This window comes from Toxotes jaculatrix, chromosome 10, assembly GCF_017976425.1.
Source record: "Toxotes jaculatrix isolate fToxJac2 chromosome 10, fToxJac2.pri, whole genome shotgun sequence".
Lineage (NCBI taxonomy): Eukaryota > Metazoa > Chordata > Actinopteri > Toxotidae > Toxotes > Toxotes jaculatrix.
In genome coordinates, this window is record NC_054403.1 from 2,190,691 (window position 1) to 2,205,941 (window position 15,251).

Sequence of the window (15,251 nt, forward strand, 5' to 3'; positions counted from 1 at the left end):
TGACAAAGAACTGCTAGTTTTATAACCACAGCTAAAACAGTTAATCAATTAATCCATATGTTGATTTGTCATTTTTTTTAAACAAAAGGGGCTAAAATTCATGAGGTCTAGTATCTCCAGTGAAAATATTGATGAGAGATTCAGAATCAGAACTTCTAAAAGCATGAACTTAAGCAGTCACTCTGCTCGTCCCCCGCAGCCTCTCTACAGTCACAATATCTAAGGCCCGACTTCCTGACAGCTAGCGACCAATCAACATCGGCATTAGCATGTGTCTCCACCTGCACCTCTGGTGAAACATGTGATCAGATTGTTAAATTCCAAAAGGCTCACATACTTTTTCTTGCCACTGTACATCTGCTCACAACAGAGGATGTCAGGTGAGTAGACAGTCCTTCAGTGTGGCCCCAGGACACAATGTAACCACATGCAGCTGAGAGCACCTCTGAATGTGGTCTGAGTAACTGGCTCTCCAGTGTATCCTAAAGCCTGAAAGTACAGGCTTAAACTACACTGACAAATATTGGACTTAAAGCTACAGTGTGTAATATTCTTCAGCTGAAATGGTGGAGGGGTGCTGTCAAAGGCCTTAATGAGTGACCCCTCTGGCAGCAGAGCTGAGATGTTCCCTCCTAAAGTTCTAACCAATCAGAGAAGAACAAGGAGTCAGGATGGGAGCTCACGACTGTCAATTAATAAGTGAACGCACTTCTGGTCTACCACTCCTTTCGCACCAAAGCTTCAAGTATTAGAAGCTGGAAGATCTCAATATGGATGACTCACAGGCTAGCAAGCTCCAGATTCCTCCTGAGACAGTGAATCCCACAAGCGTAAGTAAGCAATGAGTAAAATAAATTTGTATAGTACATTTTGCAGATACAAAACCACAAAGTACTTTATATCAATAAAAAAATATAAATATGAAAAAATAGCAACTATAATAAACAGCACATGGCTAAAAATTAAAATCACAACAGTAGAACAAAAAGTTCTGAACACAGATGAGGACCTGAACCAATAAAAAACAATAAATAAAATGGGAAGGCTGACCAAAAGCCTGTATGAATAAAAATGTGTTCAGCTTCTTCATAAAGATCTCACTAGGAGTCTAAGGATCGCAATAAGGGGAGGGCATTCAATAAGTTAGGTGCAAAAACTTGAAAAGCAGGGTCACCATGGGTTTTATAGCAGGGCATCCAGTAGGTTTTGATCAGCAGACCTAACAGCCCTACTGGCCATGTAAAGGAGGAGGAAGTTAGCCATATACTGGGGTGTTTGGCCATGCAAGGCTCTAAAAGTCAGCATCAGAATTCTAAAATGGATACGGAATTTACGTAGGGGCCAGTGCAGAGAGGATAAATTGCAGTGATATGTGAAAAGTGTGTGTTAAATATATGTTAGAAGATGCATTTTGGACTGTATGGAGACAGTTAAAAGAAGTTAGATTCAAATAGGTAAGAAGTTCAACAGCACAAAAAGAGTCTGACCACAATAGCAATAATAACTAGAACTACAGGCAGGTATTACAGTCGGCCCAAGAGCACTGCACCATTTGCACACAGAGGCCTGTTGAGGTGATACAGGTGCAGTCTAAGTCTTAAGGTTAGGAGCAGCACAGAGACTGGAAAACAGTTCCTCGAAGTTGGAATATTTCTGAGGGATATTTCACTGGGGCATTCAAGAAAGTATAGTTAACCTTGCCTTCGACTTCAACCTGAGTCTGAAAAAGTAGGTTTCACGTATGTTCAACGTTTTGTAAAAGCACCACCTGTAAAGAATATTAGTGTAGCACAATAAACTACTGGCCAAAGTTTTTTGGAGTATAAAAACTCTTTGAATAACTTGTGATTATGAGAGTAGAAAGATGATGATGATACATGCAAATTTTCATGCAGATCGCACATACAGCCTAAGAGTAGTCTGGAAAAATAATTTTATTATATTTCATGATTTTGCAAAAAAAAAAAAAAAAACACCACCTAGTGGCTGACTGACATCAAATTTCCCAGAACCTCAGTAGAGCATGGGAAACTACTGAGCCAAGTTTTATGTCAATAGGCGTAATTGCTGCAACATTTGCAACACTTCCAGAGTCCATAGATTCTATATGCAAAGTTTTATGCAAATCAGACTCACAGCCTAGGAGGTCATTTATGAGGCAGCAAACAAACAACAAAAATAAATCAGACACTGTCTGCACTTGTTGGTGTAGAACTTAACTCTCCTTATTATCTGATTTCTCTGACATACCCCGCTGTCCAACAGGAGACATCCCACACGTTAACTATAATGTCTGCTCACGTCATGCAGGGCACGATGCTCCAGGAGCCTCAGTGCACCAACACAGGTCTGTGGTCATCATTAGCTAATGCTAAGTTATGCACATTCATGCATCACTGCATAAGATAAAGAAACACCTCTCACTACCTGCGTTCCACTCAAGGTAACAACAATCTGTAATGAATGGACACACATGGGCACAAATTGCCATGGATACTGAATGGTATCCATGGCAACAACCATCATCAGTTCCCCCAGTTAAGTCGGTGGCTGTGAACATGGAAGTAGGGCTCTTCTGATCTATGTTTTGTTTTGTTTTTTTTTTAAATCCACGGTACAGGTTCACTTATCATACTTGGCATCAAAGGCATGTTAAAGGGGAAATCCTCCATATTTTTTTACCTTAATTTATTCAGGGAAGTTTCACTGAAAGCAAAATCTTGCAAACATTCAACATTCACATCCAAAGCTGCCCAGTGCAACCAAGTGACCTGATCCTCACTGGGCTGCTCCACAAGAGCAGCACCTTGTTCAGGGGCCTTTCTCAAGGCCACCCCAATGGTGGTAATGAGGGAGGACCAAGGGTCCAGATTTATCCTGCTGACCTGCCAGTCATACACCTGCTTCACTGCCCATTACTCATCATAAGGAGTACCACTCAGCGTGAAGAAACAGCTACATGATGTCAGGGGGAAAGCGTTAACTCTTAATGTGTAGGATCCCGAGTTTTTTTTTTTTTTTTTTTTTAACTCATGCTACTAATGCCAAAAATCAGTATATTTGAAACTCTGCCACATTGATTTGGACCATTTTTTTCTAAATCTGTCCCTTGTCAGCCCAGAAACTTTATGGAGGCAAACACTAAATCCCTGGAGTACCCTTTCACAACATTTTTTATACTGATGCATTTACAGCGTGGTCATATGTAAATACTGTGTATGAAATGGTAAAATGATCTCTCTAATAAGACATAAACAATTTGGTTTTTAAGCAAGAATATCAGAGCTCCCAAATAGCACAGAAACAGCTTTCCATAGTATTTCTCCCAGTCAAAACAGTGTAAACTCATTTTCAGCCAGTGGTAACTCCTAGCAGCACTTCTGTCTGTGTGGTCATACAGTACCTGTGTGTATGTAAGCAGGTGGACTCTGACACACATACTGCGGAGGGTAGTGGTTCCTCTTGCTGTGTTTGTGGATTATGTAGTCCTTCTCACTGCGCGAACGCCGGCTTCTGTGAGGTTCTATAGAGGCTGCTGGTGGCAGATCAGAGCTGGGCCATGCACGCCTCAGCGTGCTGCCGCTTGTCTTCTTCATCCTCACCACACTGGGTGGCAGACAACAGAGAGAAAATCTATCTACAAGACTGAGTCAAAATTGGTTTTCCACAAGCAAACTTTGGAGTAATTGGGCCCAGTGGTTGGCCCAACGGTGCAAGTTCCCAGTTCCTCACGTAAATTCCATTGTGGAGGATTAGTGGTAATAAATCAGCTAATGAAAATTAAACAACCACCATGTTGCGAAGTAAAGAATTCCTGTCCCAGTTAGACCAGACTCCCTCATGGTCATGTCAGTGGTGACATGACCACAAAGTCCACAGGATGGTTCAGGAGAGCATGCTGCGCAGCATGTGCTGGGGGATGTTACCTCCAGCTCAGCATACACTCCTCTCCTTCCTCCTGCTGCCTTTCCTCTCAGGTCACACCAAATCCACCATGGAACGACTGTTGATCTGTCAGCTAGTGCTTCTGTATTGTATCTTGATTCACACACTCTTTCACTCTCACACACACACACACACACAACAAACAGACACTTAGCAGTGACAAGCTGAGGCGTCTACACCTCTCCAGCGGCTAGCTGTTAGCCTAGCCTGGTGCCTTTGCTCAGAGTCAGATTCTTGTGGTCTTAGCTTTAGCCTAAGAATGAGGGATGAGGGGATGGTGCTGTTTGAATCAGTTGAAGGGGGTCGCTGGATAGGGAGAGCGGTAAAAAGACAAGCCTGGATCCCTGTCAGACAGACAAAAGCCTGTGCAGCAAAGGGAGGGAGGGAAGAAAGGAAGGAGGGAGTGAGGGAGGGGGTGCTAATACAAAAGAAAGTGAGAGGGAAAGAGGCTGCTCAGCCAGCCGAGGGAGGAGAGAGAACGACACAATGTCCATGGGAAAAGCACATACACTCCTCCGTTCTACCTCCATCCGTCCATGAGCATTCCTCCAGGACTCCTTTCACACACACCAGCTGTTAATCCTCAGGGAAAAAGTGTGTGTGCGTGTGTACGTGTGTGACAGTGTAAGCAAGCTGAGCAATGGGGAGATGGAAGACGTGTAAAAGCGAGAAATCCACAAACAGCAACATTTAGTCAGGAGAAAGGGTTAATCCAGAGTGGAGCGAGCAATGCCTCTGCTTCTCTTTGTCTTCTCTTCCGTCCGTGTCTCTCGCTTTCTGCCTTTCTGCCAGTTCGCCTATCTGCACTCACTCCGTGGCTCACCGTGTTGTTGTGGGAGAGCAGGGAGGGGAGGGGTGGGAGAGTCCAATAACACAACTCAAGCTCTCCCCCCCCTGTTCTTAAAGCTCAATGGTGCTGCCCATTCAGAGAAAACACACTGATATCATATGGCTAAGGACTGCTCTGTGAGACCACTTGTGCTTCTCAAAGAAGCTGAAAGGGAAAATGCTAAGACGTGTGTGTGTGTGTGTGTGTGTGTGTGTGTGTGTGTTCTAAATCTTGTTGGATATAAGCCAAGTCCATGAGCCAGCCAATCAGCATGGGGCGTTTAAGTTGACTCTTTAGTTAGCAATACACTGACCAAATGCTGCAACACACTCAGCAACCCAAGCAACAGACAGTATTTCTAGTCAGTAGTGTGCTGTAGCTGTTGTAAGCCTTCAGCTCAACATCACCGAAAACAACTTTCTTTGGTAATACTGCGTCATTACACCCAGCAACATGAGCTCAGCCACCACACAAGTTCATGTTAAAGACACGTGTGAACACAAACAGCAGTAGCCCAGTCTGTCCACGCTGTACACTTTAGGACCGCTACAGTCATTGTCAAACAGGCTGTCTACTGAAGGGTACAGTCGTCACATTCAGGATTTCTCGGCAGTTTCGTTGTGCAGTCTACATGTACAATGACATTAAAGACTATTCTATTCTATTCAGTGTCAGATTCAGTCTATAACAAAATGTATTTATTCAAATTCTGAATATAAAATGATTGTGTCTAATGATTATTCAAAGATAATCCAACTCATCAATGAAATGTGAGGGCGGGTTTTGGTAAAACTGACATTATTCAGCTTATACTCAGGGTCCAACGTAACATTTTTTTCTTACTGGCCCGCTTGGCCAGTAGATTCAAGTTTTACTGGCCCCTTGTGCATTTTCACTGGTCCAGCCACCAAAAAATGAAATGACTTTTTTTTTTTTTTTTTTAAACAAAACCGTGTTTATTTCTCGAAATCGTTCACATTTAATTGTCAGTCACATTTAATACTAACAGTGAGAACAAAAAAGGTGTCTGTCTGTCTGTGTGTGTGCTTGTGTGTCTATATCATCGTGTGTATCATAGAATTTACACCTTTGTCACGCCACATGAACTGGGAGCCCACATCCGTCCCGTTCTTCTTGCGAGGCGCGACAGTTTTTTCAAATGCCATAAAGGGCTGCTCACTCTTAATTATGTGATACGGGGCATTGATCAGGTTCTCGATCCGCTATTTTTATTCTCCGTGGTTGTGCTAGGTTTGAATTTTATTATATATTTTAATTGGAGACACAAAAGCTTCTCTATCTTTGCAGAATGACAGTTTTCCAATGGACTGGAGTAAGGGTTTCAAGTTACACGGGACCAACTCCTGCATTAGAGGTGAAATCATGAATTTGTTCCAGTTTATGGAGTAATTAGACAGTTTTGAAAATAAACCAAGGTTTTGTGATTTCTTGGAGGGAAAAATGAGACTTCTGGGGGAATAGCAGCACATCATCTCCATATGGGGGAAGTTTATGTTGTGTGTTATCAAGCTGTTTTGGTGAACACCACAAAGTGGTTCAATGAACTTGATACCTTATATGGGTCTTGGGCATAGTTGTGGCATAATGGCGAGGGCAACAAAGTAGCCTCTGCAGTACTTTTCACTCAGATGTATGATAATTGGTAAGCATGGGTATTATACAGTATGTCGATTTATAAAAAAAAAAAAAAGTGTCCAGTGGTCATCAAATTCCTCAGCCTAGAAAAGCCTGAAGACCCTGATGATATTGTACTGTGAAGCTTGTCAAGTCTGAAGGCAAAAAGGCAGGGGTCCCAGCTCCTTTTAGGGTCTATCTGTGCATGTATCTGTCTTCTGGCATGATACAAATACACAACTGCTGGACACAATAAGTGATGTTAAACTATTTGGTTGTATAAATTCAGAACAATCTCATACAACCTGCTTTAACATCGTGTGTGCCACTGCTCCAATAGGCTCATAGTGTGAGGACTTGTTCAGTGCTCCTTGCAGCTTTGTTATTTGTCTTCTGCCATGGCTAAAGTTGCCATGAGCTGGAATAAGCTAGAAACATGAAGCAATTTTGGCACACAAGTCCCACTCAATGTGCTCGACAAAAGAGCCTATGCGATTTAAGTCTGCCATGATGGATTGTTCACCATTTAGATTTTTTTTTAAAACTGCAGCTATACTTTTTGTGTTGTTGTATTGGTTCACAAACAGGTACAAGCAACTAATTTTAAAATCATGACACTTCCCCAGGAGAAATAAATACTGTCCAAATGGGGCTTGTGTCTCGTTTAGATGATGGAATGCAGTCAAGAAAATGGAACAACAAATCAAATCAGCCTGTCACACCTACAGAAACATACCAACAAACAGGATACAAATTAAAAGAAAAACCCATATAAAGTGTCATAGTCAGGTGTTGAGTCACCACGTGCCTCCAGCTTCAATGCTCCTTGGCATTGATTCTACAAGTTTCTGGAGGGATGAGCACCATTCTTCAAAAGATATTCCCTCATCGGGTGATTGATAATGATGGTGGTGGAGAGAACTGTCTAACATGTTACTGCAAAATCTTCCATAAGTGTTCAACTGGCTCGAGATCTGGTGGCTTTGTAGACCACAGCATATGATTTACAGCATGTTCATACTCACTAAACCATCCAGTGATTTTGATTTAGTTTTGATTAACTAAATCCTAACCCTAAGTACAAAGTGAGGAGTCTAAAATGTCAAATATCAAATCTATTATCAATTTAATTTTGTAGCATTCAGCAGGTATACACTTTTCACTGTACTGTTGTAAGCCCCTTTTGGATGGAGCAGAAAAGTCTATGTGAGATGTAAGTACCCTGTGGACTTTTTCACCACAAGTGACACTGTAAAGTTATGGTGTGATGTGCTGATATCTCACGCTTCACTAGCACACGCACACATGCATGAGCATGTGGGTGACACAACACTTTTTCAGAGGACTGTAATGTAAATGTTAGTGCAAGCCATGTTATTCCACTAATGGACAGCTGGTGGCAGTGAATCCTGCTTTTTCAACATGTCAGCAAAAGGCAGAGAAGATCTGAAGACGAAGCTAACATGGATGTCATCAATGCAGGTTTAAAAAACATCCAAAACTTGGGCTTTCCAACTATTTTATGAGTAATGAAACTAACTTTAAAATGTTTTAATATGTTTGTTAGATCTCAAAGATAAACACAGGAAAACTGTTCATTTATGTGTATTAGTTTTCATTACTTTTGTTTAATGGTTTGGTACAATGGGGGTGCCACATGAAACTGTATAATGTGAGTGTGAAAAGATACACTGACTATGACACAAAAGAAATAACCAGTAGGTGACCTCTGACAGTGCTGATGCAGCTCTCCAGCACTGTGAGCAGACAATCAGACTGAACGGGATTCTTTCTTTAATGTTGAAACAGTTCTCTTTTGTAATTCTGTTTGATACTTTTGAGCAGTGGTGTTTGGTTCACCTGTCAACTGAAGGAAGTCAGTGAGGAAGTACAGTTGTTCTTGTTCTACAGTGAGCTGCAGTCATCTAGTGGGCCAACTAGGTTACTGCATTAAACTGGTTCTACACAAGCTTTTAATGTGAAAGGTCTCAACAGGAACTGGACTGAACTGGACAGGGGCGCTCCCTGTCATGAGCAGAAGAAAAAGACGTTCACAGTTGGGTTGTTGGTGGTTGTAGATGAAGCAGATGCAGCTGTTGTGTTTGTGCTATGGTAACTCCTGTCCTGGCAGCGCATGGCTTTGACTTTCAAATGAAACTAATTAAAAGGACAGAAAAATGAAAGAGTCAGACAAACAAAAGAGGAGAGAGAGGGACAGGAAACTCCATGCCTGCAGGCATACACAGCTGGCACCCCAACACACACACACACACACACACACACCAAATACAGCTCTGTTTTATACATGAATGTGTGAGTCGTAAAAGTAATTTTCCTCTTGATGAAAGGCTCAGCTTCTTCTGTCTGTACACGATCAAACGTGTGTCTGTAGAGACACAGACACAGAGAAAGGTGTGTAGTAACCACATAGTTGTAACTTGATCTCCTGAATAAGGGCAGCTCTACTGTTCACTGCAGTACACAGAGCTTATCTGAGTGCCCCTGAGCCAAACACACATTATTAATCCTCCTGAGAAGCGCTGTACAGAGCAGGAACAAGACAAGCAGAAAGAGAAGTCTGACTATACTGTCCATTCTTCTTCATGTGAAGAGCCACAGCCTGATGTGTCTCCTTCCTCTGTGCCATAGAGCTCCATTGACATTCAGCAACTATTAAAAACTCATCATTGAGCCTCACTGTTGCACTGGGTGACATGTTCATTCATTACCACGAACACACATACACTGTGACTCAGTCTTTCATACACTGGTGGATTAATCCACTACTGAAAATAGTCCCCAACAAATGCACTATTTCCTCCTGTTTGTGAAAAAAAAAAAAACTACAGTGACCAGGTGTTTAAGGAAACATACCTGGTCAAATGGTACCTTCTATTCTGGTACCTTAAAAAAGAAAACCACAACTGTCTCTGAAATAAAGTAATCGGTAATTGCGAAAAAGTAAAGTAATTCTCTGTTCCATATTTATTAGAACCGACATGTGACATATTAGAACTGACATTTGATTTTCAGTGTAACATTATTCGAAATAATACAACAAATGAAAATGGAATGCACAATGATATTGGGACCCTTAACCTAATATTTTGGCGCATACCCCTTTGAGGCAAGCACTGCAATTACGCATTTTGGTAGCTCTTAATGGGACTTTTACACTTTTGTTCCTATGCATAAGAAAACTGCTGAATGCCACAAAGTCCCTTAAATCACTTAAGAACAAATCTTTTCGTACAACTGGTTGTTGAATGTGGCCCAATGACACCAAACAGCACAATGAGCACTTCTCTCCATTTAAATAGACTGAATGAAAGATGATTGATTGAAGACACCTGTGGTACTAAGTGAAGACAACAGTCTGCTTGAAATATCACTACAATCCACTGACGTCTCACCATTTCTAAGGGATACCAATAATTTTGACCAAGCTATTTTAGAAGATCTTTGAAGAACAGTTAATAGGTGCCCTCACTATTTATTATGTTTATCAAACATAATAAATAGTTGTATTTTACTGTCACTTTTGAGATGCACAAGGTTACAGAGGACAGCTGGCTGGAAGTGGCTGGCAAACAGACCAAGAGATGAACGACCTAGCTACATTAGCGCAGCAGACAGACTACAGAGAGATGCGCTTCAAGCTAGCACATCAGCTTAAGGTTACTTTTATTTGCTGACATCAAACCTGATTTACCTGATTCACTGTCATGGTGTTTCTGCCTGAACCGCAGCAGAGAATGTCTGTCGCTGACTGATTGACGGACTGACGGACTGAATGATGATCTTACACCATTGGTCGGCCATTTATGTATTGGAATTTCATCACTGGCTGTTAATCTTTCAAAATGGAATAACGTTAACACTTTCTATTACATCATCGGGGCATTTGCAGTCAGTGTTACCAGCTTGGTGCCTTTGTGACTTGATTTACTCAGTTTTCAGACCCTTTAGCCACTTTTTTTTTTTTTTTCAAAAGAAGCGCCTGGTGACAAATCTACTGACTTTTCCTTCTGACTTTCTCTCTGACTGATCATTTTATACGTAAATACAGCTGATGTGGTTATAAAATCATTTTACCAGAGCAAAGCAGCAGCTTGGAAATGGCTTGAAAGTGACATGTTTGCTTCCCCCTCCCCGCCACAGAAAATAATGGATAATCCTAGAAGGCGACTGACGTAGCACTTTTCTCCTTTCAAACATAACACCACCAACAGCATATTGACCAACTGACCGGGAGGCTACAGCCCCAGTAGATCCAGAACTTCTTTTAGCAGAGATAGCCTTTATTGTGCCTAGAAAACATCACATCAGTGTGGGCAATAGCGTTAACCATATTCTCATCACACTAACTAGTGAATGGACAAATGCAAATGAGGTCAAATATCTGACACATACCACAGTTAATCTATGTACATGTGTGTCTGTGTGGTACATCTCTATTCTACTACCACTGGTCTGTGTACATGTCTGTGGTAAGGGGAAGAATAAGGCTTTTATTCATGGCACTCCTGCCTTTCTTCTCTTTAATCAGAGCAGAAAACCTCAACACACGTGCAGACAGACACACACATCACTATCTCTGGAGGCTAAAAAAAAGTCTTTCACTATAGAAAGGAGACAGATAGCTCCCTCTGTTATCAATTGCCCTGTGTACCAGATCTCTGTGTTCCCATCACTCTGGGAGTTTTTCTTTATTGGCCAGCACTAAGTCATGTATTTTGTCTTTCCACACCATCTTTATTTTGAGATACATTAATCTCCAACTGTCTGTTGAGCATGATAACTGAGAACATTACTGACTGGAATTAGCAACAGAGATCATATTACTCCTGTATTAACTTCTCTTCATTGGCTCCCTGTAAAATTAAGAATTGATTTTAAAATCCTTCTCCTTACATATAAGGCCCTCAATGGCCAGGCTCCTTCATATCTCAAAGAGCTGATAGTACCAGAATCAGTTCTATTGTCCAAGTCTGTGCATACAAAGAAGGAATTTGACTCTGGTTTTTCTTTGCTCTCAGGCAGTACAGAACAACAACACAGCCAACAGAACAGCATTTTTTTTTTTTTTCACAAATACCAATAGTGCAATCGTACCAATAATACCATATTATCCCAACACACTGCTTCGTTCCCAGAATGCAGGTTTGCTTATGGTTACCAAAATCTCTAAAAGTAGAATGGGAGGCCGAGCCTTTAGCTATCAGGCCCCTCTCCTGTAGAACCAACTGCCAGTTTGGGTTCAGGAAGCAGACAGTCTAATTTTAAAATTAAGCTTAAAACCTTTTTGTCTGATAAAGCTTTTAATTAGTTGTTTCCATTTATTTTGCACAGACAGTAGTGCAAGTTACAGTTTGTTCCACCTAGTGTAGTCCTCCCTGAGGTCCCCCAGTACAGTCTGCAGTGCATTAACCAGTAAAATGTAAACAGTGAACGTACACTTCTGTATAGGTCATATTTTTATGTAGGGCTGATATAAAACAAAAGTCACAGTCAGGTACAACACTGAAAAGTAGAGGTGGTGAAAAAACTGATTATTGATTAATCACGATCATATTAAAAGGTAAAAAAAAATAATAATCTGGAAGTTACAACTATACTACACAATACTGACGGTGCTTTGAGATGTTTCTCAATAAAAGAGAAGTTGAGTAATTCAACAGCGGACTTGCAATACGGTTTATGGTGTATTTTGGGTTACTATTGTCGTAATATCATTTTTATTCTCATGTAAATGTGGAATAGAAATGACAATAAACCTCCTTGAATCCAAATGGAAACTCAATAATCAGCAATAATCAATTATTGATTATTGCTGATTATCGAGTTTCCATAAGTCTCAAAATTCATTAATTTTTAAAACCATGGCCACTGTGTGACTGACTCAGTCAGACGCCAGTCAGCTAAGTTCAGCATGGCATGTTGCCAACCCGCTGATGGCTTACATCTTTACTTTCAGTACTTCCCAGGTGGAACATAGGCATGTCAAATTTGATTTCACAGTACTTTCATTGTATTCTCCATACAACTGCATGCACTGAACCGTAACATCTGCGCCACAATAGTTCGGGATGAATATACACACTGTTACACCCCTCAAACAGACAGTGTAGATCAGAGCTAGAGAAGAAAGAGACACTAAAAATGTTGTGTTCATTGTTGCTGGTTGACATGAACACAAACATGAACAGTACTTCATGCAGTACTTCAGTGAGCACTACACATCCAGTACCGTCTGGAGTCGGTTCAACAGTGAATATTGAGGAGAACAGATGAGTTTTCTTTCAGTTTTAGGAGGATTTGGTCATGTTCAATGTTCAATTACAAATACTGGGGGGGGCGGGGGGGGGGGGGGGGGTAGAAACTTCCATGTTTTGCTGGGGGAACATGACCCCACAGTGGGGTTTTATGAACGCAGTGCTAGTTCATATGGGTACAGAGAGCAGAGGGAAAAGGTGGGGGACTGAAGGAAAATAACAGAGAGAGCCAGAGGTCCTGATGAGTTCTGAGATCAGTCTGAACTCAACACAAACACACATGCCAGAGGCACTCACCCACCGCACAAACTGGTGGTTACTAGCTAGTTTACTGCCAAGGTGTGTAGAGTTGGCACATCGACTGTTATTTGTTATCTTCTATTGACTGCCAAGCTTCAAGAGGGTGTATTTTATTTAATATGAGCCTTTCAGGGAGCAGACAACAAAACAAGGAGAGGGGGGGGGGGGGGGGGGGGGCAGTAGAGATATGGAGGCTCAAGAGTAGCATGCTGCACATGAATGCACATTTCAACTTAAACATGATGAACAATAAATGATAACCCCGACACCTGAAATAGTTTGGTTTAGTTTCAGTGAAGAATGTCCATCTCAGATACTCAGAGTCCAAAGGCAACATCTTCAGATGTCTTGTTTTGTCAGACCTACAGCCCAGAAACCAAAGCTATTCAGTTCACTGTAACATTAAACAGCGGATAGAGGAAAATCCTCACATTTCAGAGACTAAAAAGAGTTTCTTGAAAAATGATTAATCAGCTATCAAAATAGTTGCAAATTATTTTCTGTCAAAAGGAAAATTGATAAATCCAATAATCGTTGCAGCTCCAGTCAATTTGTTCAGTGGACGGCTGATGACACTGGACCATCCAGTCAAGTGAGCAACATATTCAGTGTATGTTGTAGCCTGCTTGCTTTGTTGCTAGCTTGTTTGATCAAAGGCTAGAACAAGTTTTTAAATAAAGTTATGCCTTGTTCACCTCCTCCTACAGCCCTAACTGTTGGTATAATACTGCCAGACTAGTTACTAATTAGTCACATGTTTTATTGTGAGTCAGTTACAATTTATTTGGACTTCTATATTATTCATTTTGTTTAAAAGTGGTCTAATTCTGAACATGTGCAGACATACAAGGTGCACAAATAAAATGTAGGGAAGCAGCAACTAAAGCAAATTATCTGCTACAAATTAAAGACTGCAATGTACCCATCCAGCAATTACTATCTACTTTTCCTATCATGCATCTGCTCCAACGAAGCACAAACCACAGGAATTTCTGACTGATGAGTTGCAGAACTGAGTATGAATGCAACAGAGAAACAGTAAAACAGACTATCATGAATATTATGATGTTCACATTCACAAGCCTGGAGAAATGAGAGGGTCTGCATAGACCTTACCCAGATATTTGATGGTGAATCCCCGAGGCGGGTTGAGGGACCTCCGCATCCATCCCTCCCTCAGCACCTCCAGGTGGTCCTCCTTCCCCTGAATCAGCAACACATGCTCGTCTATCCAGCCCAGGAAGAAGGTCTCGGACACAGCGTCGGTAATCCGTTGACTCCACACATGCTGCTGGGTATTTTCTGCTTTGAAATCAGCAAAAATCTCATAGCCAGTGTGGTGCCTCGGTAGATCGTCGCTCTCTGACACCCCGGCCGCCCCCACCGTCTCCCCAGTCCCGACCCTGGACAGCACTATAGCCAGGGAGTGGGGAGCTATCTGCAAGAAAGACTCCATTGTCGCTTCGGCCTTCTAGCTGTCGGTGGAAAGCAGTGTTCTCATGGTATTTACCGATGTGAGACACCCTTCTGACCATCCATGTTAGCTAGTAGGGTGTGTAGCGACAAGCTACGCTCTGCAGGCTACCACCGTGTTTCCATGAAGCTAGCCCCCTAGCTCCAGATTACATCAAACCCATTCCCGCAACTTTCAGGTCCGTCGTCTTCTCCGGACCTAATATATCACCCCGTTACCGGACCCGGTATTTACTATAGATTCATGAGGAGCGCTGTCTACCACAAACAAGAGCTGACATTCGTGATTTTCGGTGTAAACCCCGTAGTTACGTTAGGTACCTGGGACTACAGCTAGCTAGCTGGATGCTAACGTGTTAATGAATTCACCCTGGCAACAGATGCGGCCAGCCCCCTCCTCTTGTCGCCGGGCAGTAGTGGGACACCTGTATTTTTTTCCGGCCTTCACGGTTAGCGAGAGGGTGAGATGTCTGCCACCGCGGGAGAACAGTGTCGTGAGTCTGGCCTGGCACGCTCCGGTCCGGTGCAGGGGAACACGGCAGGGTGCAGGACGGTCTCATCCAGGTACACTGATGGCAGCGTCGGTACGTACGGAGCTGCGTCAAGGAGCTGAAGCAACACTAACAGCACTAGCTTCCGGACAAACTTTCAAATTAAAGCTTAGGAGACGTTTAACAATAACCAAACAGAGTTGAGAGCCACTGAAGTAAACCCTTCCAGATCATCTAACAAACATCCGGATCAAGAAGCCCTTTTTAGTCACTTTCTGCACTTGTTCAGTGATGTGTTCAGTT

At 42.1% G+C, this 15,251-nt stretch overlaps 1 protein-coding gene across 2 annotated transcripts in view; it reads right to left on the reverse strand.

Moving 5' to 3' along the window:
- Positions 1-15,009, reverse strand: part of LOC121188518 (storkhead-box protein 2-like) — a 54,431-nt gene extending 39,422 nt beyond the window's left edge. The window contains exon 1 of one of the 2 annotated variants that reach the window (XM_041048318.1): positions 14,101-15,009. In XM_041048318.1, the coding sequence (XP_040904252.1) occupies positions 14,101-14,440 (340 nt within the window). In that variant the 5' untranslated portion in view covers positions 14,441-15,009. Of the gene's footprint in view, positions 1-3,403; positions 3,651-14,100 lie in introns of those variants that run through there. The other variant, XM_041048319.1, reaches the window with a different exon arrangement.
- Positions 15,010-15,251: the final 242 nt, after the last annotated feature.